We start from the raw sequence: 10,661 nt of genomic DNA, 5'->3' as shown, positions 1-10,661 counted from the left end.
TGCTCCTCCCTGCCAAGTTACTAGTCCACAATGTTTTATTAGCATCGTGGCTAGGGACGATGGGAATTATCATCCCAAATGAGCCCGAGGTGATTTGATTTAAGGTTGGATGCCAATTTGTGTGTGTGTGTTTGTGTCTCCCTATACAGTCCCCAATCTTAGTTCCTTTTAAGATTTCTGGACTCCAACTCCCATCCATTTATCTGGGAGTTGCAGTCCAGCCATCTTAAAATTGCTAAGGTTGAAAATACATAACTCCGCACCCTATAAATGAAACACCGCCCCCCCCATCCAAGCACGAAACGGAGACCGAAAAGGGGGCACCTCTTTAATGTTTGAATTCAAAAATACACCCGTGGCCCAATATTATTATTTATTAAAAATAATAATAAAAATGAGGCAGGCTGGATGAGAAGAAAGTCTATTTTGCAGAAACCAAAAAAATAATAATAGGGGACAGGCGAAAGTTCAACAGGAGAAGTTTTGTGCTATCCCAGGAGAAAGAGGGCGGGGGGGGGGGGTAGGAGAGGAAATAGCCCCAGCCCCAAATTATCCAGATAAGACCAGCTTATGGGTAGGGGGAATGTTCAAAGCTTATGGGTGCGGGAGTCGATTCAAATATATTCCGGGACCAGAGGACGTTCCACTCTTAAAACACAGAGCAGGCCTGTGGGGTTGGGGACGATGGGGTTTGGAATCTACAAGACTGAAGGAAGGACGGAAATCTTATTGGGGGGAGGGTCCTGGCAGAGCTGAGGGGCTTTCTTACAGCCTCCCCCCAAATTGGGAGGCTGAGGAAACGAGAGGAGAAAAAAAAAACAATTTAGAGCAGTGTCGGTCCAAGATGGCGCCTTGAAGAGGGGTGGACTTCAACTCCCAGAATTCCCCTGGGGAATTCTGGGAGTTGAAGTCCACCCCTCTTCAAGGCGCCATCTTGGACCTACACAGCAATACAGCAACCAGCTCTGTGCATCCAGAAAGAGGGGGTATGCAACGTCGGGTAGCCCACGAAGCCCCCACCCCACCCAGGTTGGGGACCACCGCCCCCCTCCCCATCAGCAGTCGGTCGTGATATCGGAGGAGAGGTCTTGGATCCGCCGGGCACTGCAGTTCTTGCAGAGAATATGGCCGTCCAAGGGGTAGCAGCCGCGGCCCTCCCCTTCGGAAGACAGAAGCAGGCCACACTCCTGGAGGGGGGGAGGGGGGGAGTGAGGGGGGGAAAAGGAAAACCGGATGCGAGCATTAAGAGGGGGACGGGACCGGAAGGGACCTGAGAGGTCTTCTAGTCCAGCCCCTTGTCCAAGACAGGAAATCTTACATGCCATCCCAAAGAAACGAGTGTCCAATCTTTCCTTGAAATGTAAAGATAGATAGATAGATAGATAGATAGATAGATAGATAGATAGATAGATAGATAGATAGATAGATAGATAGATAGATAGATAGATAGTTGGATGGTTGGATGGATGGATGGAAGGAGGCAGGGAGAGAGAGAGATATGGGGAGTGGGAGATAAAGATATATAGATAGGTAGAATGGATGGATGGGTGGGTGGGTGGATGGATGGATAGATGGAGGCAGGGGGAGAGAGAGAGATGGGAGAGGGAGATAAAAATGGATATATAGATAGGTAGAATAAATAGAGATAGATAGATAGATAAAGAAATATAGATGATAGGCAGATAGAAAGACAGAATAATGGATTCCTAGGGCTGGAAGGGACACTGGAGGTCTTCCAGTCCAGCCCCCCCTCCCCCCCGGCTTCCCCATTGCACCCAAATGCCTGTGCGATCTTTCACCCCCTCCAGCGCTTGAACCCCCACAAGTCCGACTACCCCCGTCGTCCACCCGAGGTGCCCACTCTTCCCACGCTCACGGGGGGGGGGGTCCCTTTCCGGAACCAAAAGCAGCCCCTCCCTCCCACCCCCAATCCGCCCCGTCGTGGCTGACCTCGCACTTGTAGCAGCCGATGTGGAAGCTGCGGTCCAGGGCCACGATGCGCACCGTCTCCTCCTGACCCGCTTCGGGCATGATGGCCTCGCCACACACGGAGCAGCGGGGGGCAAATTTCCTGCCGGGGGGGGGAAAGAGGGGGCAGGAATCAGGAAGAGACATGATGCTGGCCCTGCTCTCTTCCTGAGATTTTGGGGCCTCAGGATCTCAGCTTCCCTTGCCTTGCTGGCTGGGGAAGATGGGAATTGTAGTATGGCGCCCACAGAACATCAGGGGTCAAATTTTCTAGAGGGGGGGCAGGAATCAAGAAGTGACAATGTTGGCCCTGCCCCTTTTGAGGTGTTGGGGTCTCGGGATCCCAGCTTCCCCTGCCTTCCTGGCTGTGGATGATGGGACTTATAGTACAGCACCCATACAACATTGGGGATCTTATTTTCTATGGGGGGGTCAGGAATCAAGACGAGACATGATGCTGGCCCCGCCTTCTTCCTGAGATTTTGGAGTTTGGGATCCCCGCTTCTCCTGCCTTGCTGGCTGGGGAGGATGGGACTTGCAGTACAGGGCACACAGAACATTGGGGGCCCAATTTCCTGTGGGAGGGAGGAATCAGGAAGTGACAGGTGGGCCCTGCCTTCTTCCTGAGATTTTGAGGCCTTCGGATCCCCACCTCCCCTGCCTTGCTGGCTGGGGAGGATGGGACTTGCAGTACGGCCTCTGTACAACTGCAGCAGGGAGGTCCGGGAGTCGTAGCACGGCCTTTGGAGCCCAGGATCTCTCTTGGGAGCCTATGAGGCAGCCCAAGAGGAATCCGCCCCCACCCACAGCCCCTTCCCCGACTCTCACCGGTGGAAATCCTCGATGCAGTGGATCTGGCTGGTGGCATCCACGGTGAAGGGGATTCCGTCCAGGCAGCGGTGGCAAACCACGCAGGTGAAGCACTGCGGGTGGTAAGCTTTGCCCATGGCCCGCAGGATCCGGTCCAGGATGGGCTTGCAGCACACGGAGCATTTCTCCAACGTCACCTGGCCGGAGAGAGAGAGAGGGGGGGCATGTGCTTGGGGGTTGCAGTCGGAGAAAAACAGACTTTTTAAAATTAAACATTAAAAAAAATGAACCGTCCCCTCTCTTGCGCCAATTGTTTTTTAAAAATCCCCGGGTTCAAGCCTTCGCGAGAAAGCAACGTCCGATTGGCAGAGGGCAGAATTCAGTGCCCGCAGCTTGGCTCGCTTGCTCGAGTCGCCTAAATCCCCCTTTCTTTACAGGAGAAGAGTAATAGGAAGCTGCGTTTTCAGATTATGACACCAGGGGGCGCCCAACTCCCAGAGATTATTAGACGCTCCAGAGGTCTCCAACCTTGGCAACTTTAAGACTGTGTGTGTGACTGTGCGCAGGGCATCCCGGTCCAATAGGGGACGCAATTGGCGCACCAGGCAGACCTGGTGGAATGCCCCCCTGGCCATGGCTGTCACATGGTCATCCATGGATAGCCGGGTATCCAGAAGGACGCCCAAATTGCGTACCCGATCCACGGGGGCCAGACATTCGCCCCCAATGGCCAGTGATGGAGTAAGGTGGTTGAACCGGGGCGCCGGTAGCCACAGCCACTCAGTCTTGGATGGGTTGAGCTTGAGTCTGTTACTTCCCATCCAGATCCGTACGGCTTCCAGACACCGGGACATCACTTCGACGGCATCGTTGGGGTGGTTTGGGGTAGAGATGTACAGCTGGGTGTCATCCGCGTACAGATGGTAGTCTACCCCATACCCACGTATGATCTCGCCCAGCGGCTTCATATATGCATTGAACAGGAGAGGCGAGAGGACCGACCCCTGTGGCACCCCACAAGTGAGCGGCATTCGAGGTCGACCTTTGCCCCCCTGCCAATACAAATTGCACTCGGCCAGAGAGGTAGGAGGAGAACCACCGCAAAACGGTGCCCCTCACCCCCAACCCCTCCAATCGATGCAATAGGATACCATGGTCGATGGTATCGAAAGCCGCTGAGAGGTCTAATAGGACCAGGATGGAGGAGCAACCCCCATCTCTGGCCCTCCAGAGATCGTCCACCAATGCGAACAATGCCGTCTCCGTACTGTGGCCGGGCCGAAAACCGGACTGGCGCGGGTCCAGATAATCAGTTTCCTTCAAGTGGCGCGGGAACTGTTGTGCCACCACACTCTCTACAACCTTCGCCAGAAAGCAAAGGTTGGAGATGGGACGGTAGTTGGCTAACAGAGCTGGGTCCAGGGAAGGCTTCTTGAGGAGGGGCCTCACCACTGCCTCTTTCAGGGCGGCCGGCAGGGACCCCTCACTCAAGGAAGCGTTGACTAACTCCTGGAGCCAGCCTCGTGTGACCTCCCAGGATGCCAGTACAAGCCAGGAGGGACACAGGTCCAATAAACATGTGGTGGCTCGCAGTCGCCTACGCAGCCTGTCCATATCATCGGAAGTAACAGAGTCAAACTCCTCCCAGAATGGGACCTCATGACCCACCTCCGACGTCCCCTCCAGACCACTAGCAGGGACCAACTCGCTTCGAATCTGAGCGATTTTGTCCTGCAGATACTCCCCAAATTCCTCTGCTCTGCCCTGCAGAGGAGCTTCCCGCAGCCTCTGTTGGAGGAGGGAGCAGGTCACCCCAAACAGGGCGGCAGGGCGGTTATCTGCGGACGCAATAAGAGTGGCACAATACTGACGCTTGGCCACTCTTAACGCCACAAGGTAAGTCCGTAAATGGGCTCTTACCTGAGTTCGGTCAGATTCAGAGCGTGATGATCTCCATCTGCTCTCTAGGCGTCTCTTGTGGCGTTTCATCACCCTCAGCCCCTCGGTGAACCAAGGAGCCTGGGTGGTTCGCTGCTGCAAGAGAGGCCGCAAAGGCGCCACCCGGTCCAAGGCCCCCGCGGCCGCACTATTCCATGCAGCCACTAGGTCCTCCGATCGGGTGTGGGTCAGGGCTACAGGAAATGGCCCGAGCTCTGTCTGGAACCTGTCAGGTTCCATCAGGCGCCTGGGGCGGAACCATCTTGGACATTCCGGTTACGCCTCCCCGCGGTGGGGAGTAGCGGCTGGAAAGTCGAGCCGGAGCAGTGAGTGATCAGACCATGACAGGGGGGTGATAGCTAAATCCCCTACTCCCAGATCACTCCTCCATTGGCCAGAGACAAAAACAAGATCCAGTGTGTGACCTCCCTCGTGCGTGGGGCCCTGAATTATTTGGGTCAGGTCCATGGCTGTCATGGAAGCCATGAACTCCCGAGCTACTTCAGATGCCTCCCCTACCGATGGCAAGTTGAAGTCACCCATGACCAACAGTCTGGGCGTTTCAACTGCCATCTCGGCGATCACCCCAAGGAGCTCGGGCAGGGCTGCTGATGCATAGCGAGGAGCCAGGTATACAATTAGCAAGCCCAACTGCTTCCCTGGGCCCCACTTCACACATAGGGACTCACAACCGGTTATCTGTGGCACAGTGGTCTCTCTCGGCTCGAGACCTTCCCTCACAATGACCGCTACCCCACCACCCGTGCCTAGTGCCCGTTGACTGATAAAATGCGCGGTAACCTGGCGGGCACATTTCCACAAGAGGGAGACCTCCCTCGTGGCCCAGCCAGGTCTCCGTAATTCCTGCCAGGTCCGGCTCCCCCTCCGACACCAGGTCGTTACCTTGGCCAGCTGGGGAATTCTGGGAGTCGAAGTCCAACCCCTCTTCAAAGGGGCTCAACAGAATTAGAGAACCCAAAATGAGGGGCCCGCAGACTCTTTTGAACCCCCCAACCCTCCACTCACAATATAGCAGGATTCACAGTACGACCGGCGGTCGATGGCGTAGAACGGCTGTCCCCGCAGGCGGCAACGGCAGGTCACACAGGTGAAGCAGTCGACGTGGAAGACCTGATCCATGGCTACGCAGCCCGTCCCGTCGCCCACCACATTCTCCCCGCACTGAGCGCAGCGGCCTGCAAGGGTGACGGGTTCGAGAACTACGAGACTCGATATTGGTTTTAAAAAAACATCAAAGCAGGGGGGTTGGGAATACAAGAACCATCCCAAAAATCCCCCTCTGGGGTGAGGAAGACCCCTCCCCAAATCAATTCTGAATCGAGAAGACCGGGTCTCCTCTTAAAACAAGCCAAAGGGGAGCTCCCGTGTTGCTAGTCTGCCCAGCGACGGCATTTCAAGGTAGACTGCTCTTGCACAGGGAGTCTCCGTGAAACTTAAAAGAGAATTTAGAGAAAGGGGGGGGAGATTCATCAAACACCCCTTTTTATGTCATAAGGGGAAGCAATAATAATAGCGGGAAATTTAAACACTAAGGATGGATATACTAAATTATAATTCAACCTGAACCTGGGGTAGGTGTGTTAAATGTAACAAATATGACGAAAACGTATGATATGCAGAAGAGGAGGATTGATATAAAAATGACGTTCCGAAACATCGAATAATTAAAAAAACGAAGGGTTGCAACTTGAATAAGCAAACAATGAGATCTTGATTTAAGACAGGGGTGTCCAAACTTGGGAACTTTAAGACTTGTGGACTTCAACTCCCAGAATTCCCCAGCCAGCATGGCTGGCTGGGGAATTCTGGGAGTTGAAGTCCACAAGTCTTAAAGTTCCTAAGTTTGGACACCCCTGATTTAAGAGAAAAGAGGCTCTTATCGGGAATATGTAAGCTTCTTAAACGAATCCATAAATATGATGGAAAATCTTTTCTCCCTATTCAAAGGTACAATAATTAAGATAGGGCGACTGGTATAAAAAAAAAACACATTGAAATATGGGATAACCCAACAATGAAAGATTATCATTGAATAGAGAGAGGTGTGTTCCGATTAGCGTCCTATAAACTTGCTAAACGAAACAAGCGCAACGAATACTCATTTTCTAGCCTGAAATGTATGGTACACCCAGGTGACATGTCACACACGGAAATTGGTTTGCAAAGGATTTTTAGAAAAACTAATTTTTTTTAAAAAAAAGATAAGACTGCTCTTGCACATGGAGGCTCCATTAAAACCACCCCACAAAGTCTTTTTAAAATAAAAAAAAAATAGGTGAAATTTTTAAGGCTCGGAAAACCCACCAAAATATTCCGCGGTGGGAGGATTGTTCAAATCGTACATCAGTTTCTTGGTTAGGCGCTCCAGCTCTTCCTCCGGGCGGCACGCGGGAGGCTGCGGGAAAGAGAGGAGAGACTGGGAGAACGGACAACAAATTCCTCGCGAATTTAAGCCACTAGGCCACCTGTACAGGTAGCCTTACAACCGTTTATTTAGGGACCGTTTGGAGTTACGATGCCACTGAAAAGACCATTTTTCACACTTACGACCGTTGCCGCATCCCCACGGTCACACGATCGACATTCAGCCAGTTGGCAACGGACTCGTACTTACGACGGTTTGCCGTGTCCCAGGGGGGAAGGGTTGTGTGATTTCGCGACCTCCCGACGAGCCAAGTCAGCGGGGAAGCCGGATTCGCTTAACAACCGAGTGACTCGCTTAACAACTGCAGAGGTGCGCTTAACAACAGCGGCAAGGAAGGTTGTAAAAAAGGGGCAAAGCTCATTTATCAGCCGTCTCGCTTAAAAATGGAAATTTAGGGCTCACGAAGTCAAGAACAACCTTTACTTGCTGCTGAAAACATAGACTCTGGGAATACTTGAGGAGGAGCTGTCCTCAGCCTCATTCTCATACACCAACTGAATTTCTGTAGCATTCATTCCCTCCCTCCTGGGAATCAGGATTGCATTCCATTCCCGGATGGTAGCCTCTTCCCCAGAAATACCCCTACCCTGCCTTCCCCTTCCCCATCATCTCCAGCCGGTAGAATTACCTGATGGGGAAACCTCAGGCCGCCACTGCTGGCAGGAATCAGGGACGCCGTCAACTCCTCCTTCCCAGCTTTTGCCAATCCAGACTGGAACTGCCCCACCGGTGCTCCCAACCTGCCCTGCCCGGCAGGACCGGCATAGAACTCCACCTCACCCAGCCGCTGGCCATAGGAGGGAGGCTCCGGATACCAAGGCTCGGCTTCGTGGGGTCGGGCACGGGTCCCTGGTTCGGAGGCATATTGTGGGGGAGGCTTCATCCCATATCCTAGCTGGGGGGACGGGGGTCCGTAGGCCGCCTCGGCTCTGCGCCTGGGCTGGTTGTAGCCCACCACCGGTTTGGCCACCTTCACCTGGACGTTGAAGGGGGGCCCAGCTGAGGAAGACGCCGTGGCGTATGAGGCGGGCATCGGCTGCGGGTACGGCTTCGGTGCCAAGGGGGTGCGGTGGTATCCATAAGGATCCCCCGAGCTGGGGGAGCTGTATTGGCAGGGCAGCACTGGAGCAGCTGGGTACGGGGATCCAGAGGCTGGCGGGCCTCCATAGGGCAGGGTCTTGCCATCCGGCTTGGTGGGCACGAAGCCGCCCGAAAGAGTGGGCTTGTAGGTAGCCGGAGCAGGGCTGGGTTTGGGGGCGCCAGGCTGCAGATGTGGATACGGCACGGATTCCGCGTTCTGCAATAAACGGTTAACACAATCAGGGTCCAGGTAGAGAATTTAGGGGGGGTGGAGAAACCTGCAGGAACACTGTCTTGTCCTCCCGTCCCCCCCAAGCTTCCTCACCGCCCGTTCGCTCCGGCGCTGCTGGCTGCTCTCCATGTCTGCCAACATACTGGTGAGCGAATCTATCTGGACATCGAGGTTGGTGGGGTGAAAACCCCGCAGCTGCTCCGGCGATTCTCCCTCCTGGTGAAAAATATAATTTGTGTATGTGTGTGTGCGTGTGTGTGTCTCCCTGATCGAGGAAGTCATTTGAACCACTCTAAATGGATCTGGGCTTCTGTAATGTGGTGACTCCCCACTTTTGCCAACATCTGTTCCCCCCCCCCGCATTCCAAGGGCTGCACCTGTTGACCCTCAGCCTGCCCTCTGTCGGCAGAAGGGTGCCAGGGCTTAACAGAAAGAGCTAGAAGTCCCACTGTAGAAAATGTGACTCCCTGCGCCTAGTACAATCCTGAGAGTCGTAGTTCCAGCTAGTTAGAAACTGCAACTCCCAGAAGTCCACTAGGCGCCGGCCCAGTAGAGGGCACCAGGTTGGGGAAAAACCACAGCTCAACGTTGTAGCTCCACTTGGCTTCCTCCCCCAGGCCACTCAAAGCAGAAGTGGTATCCAGTTAGTTTGGATCAGTTCACCCAAACCAATAGTGGAAATCGTGCGTGGGCCAAACACTCCCCGCCCCAGTTCTACACTGTCCTATTTAGCCACGTTTTTTAATCCAGGCGCACGTGCGAGCGAGCGCAAATGTGCAAAAGGAGGGCATATGTCCCCCCGCCCCCCCCTCAGCCAAGTGGGGTCAACCTGTTTCTCTCCTTACCTGCAGGGTGTAGCTGGGAGGTGTAGCGCTATCCCAGGATCCCCGCGACCCTCGCTCACTTACGGAGGAGTAGGGGGAGTCTGTAGGAGAGTCCTGAGGATGGAAGGTGGGGCCTGGGGCAGAGGAAGAAGCAGGAGAGGGATTCAAACTAAGAGGGGATGGAGCTGGGTTCTCCAGGTGTTGGGATCTAGAACACTCAGACTTGTCTGCCCACCCAGTAGCAAGGTCCGCTGGGAAATGTAGTGAAATAACATGTTGCCATTTTAGAATACAGACATGACTCCTATGATTCAGAGATCTCCTTCTGGCTCATCCATCCATCCATCCATCCATCTTGGTTTCCATCCAATATGTCTATCTATCCTATCTGTCTGTCCGTCCATCCATCCATCTTCTGTCTCCATCGATTCATCCATCCATCCATCCTATCTGTCAATCTATTCATCTTCTGTCTCCATCCAGTGGAAGGGTACTGGGGAATTATGGGAGTTGTAGTCCATCAATCTTGCGCATTAGAGGGTGTTTTCCCCCCCTTCCCATTTGTGCAGAAAACTCTTCCCCAAATACCGACTGCTCCCACGTTTACCTGGAGGAGGGGGCTGGTCCCGGGATGGGCCCCCCAGGGAGCTCATTGCCCCATTGGTCTCCGGAGTTCGGTGGGCGGGTCTGGGGGCCGCAGGGAGGGAGGCAAAACTTTTCTGGACCTTGCAGACGGCGGCTGGGGTGGATAGGGGGACATCCAGCTGGGCCAGCCCCCCCACTTGTTTGGGGGGCAGCCAGGTGGGGCCGGACATGCCGAGGGAAGCTGGAGTGGGATTGGTGAGGGGGGAGAGAGAGGAAAAACATGGAGTCAGATTTGGAATGGATTGAAACAGCTGGGATTTCCTGGCTAATTCTTACTTCCCCCCCTTTTTTTATGGGGGGGGGGAATTCTGCTCTTCAGCTGAACCTGAATCATAAAGGAAGACAGAGAGAGAGAGGGAGAGGGAAGGAGGGAAAGGGAGAGAGAGAGAGAAGAGGAATGGACGGATGGATACAGTTGGATATATACAGAGTGAGTGAGTGTGTGTGTATGTGTGTGTAAAGAGAGAGGGGGCAAAAAAGAGATACATACAGAAAGAAATGATAGATGAATGGAGATAGATTATCTGTCTGTCTGTCTGTCTTCATCTATCTCTATCTCTCTCTATCTGAGAGAGAGAGAGACAGACAGACAGACAGACAGACAGATAGATAGATATTTGGGGAAATATAGGGTGTATATATAGAGAGGTGAGAGGTAGATACAATTAGATCTATAGATAAATGAATAAATAAATATAGATAGATGGATGGATGGATT

At 53.5% G+C, this 10,661-nt stretch overlaps 1 protein-coding gene across 1 annotated transcript; it reads right to left on the bottom strand.

The window, feature by feature from the left end:
• Positions 1–314: 314 nt before the first annotated feature.
• Positions 315–10,165, bottom strand: LOC309401070 (thyroid receptor-interacting protein 6-like; the record flags this gene model as incomplete). The annotated part of the gene is given in 10 exon segments (XM_081970013.1): positions 315–1,187; positions 1,951–2,071; positions 2,797–2,975; positions 5,743–5,912; positions 7,042–7,132; positions 7,791–8,459; positions 8,568–8,690; positions 9,320–9,432; positions 9,906–10,132; positions 10,134–10,165. Coding segments are annotated over 10 exon segments (1,857 nt in total). The 3' UTR covers positions 315–1,055.
• Positions 10,166–10,661: the final 496 nt, after the last annotated feature.

This window comes from Natrix helvetica, assembly GCF_964273705.1.
Source record: "Natrix helvetica genome assembly, chromosome: Z".
NCBI lineage: Eukaryota > Metazoa > Chordata > Lepidosauria > Squamata > Natricidae > Natrix > Natrix helvetica.
This window is presented reverse-complemented; position numbering and strand designations above follow the sequence as displayed.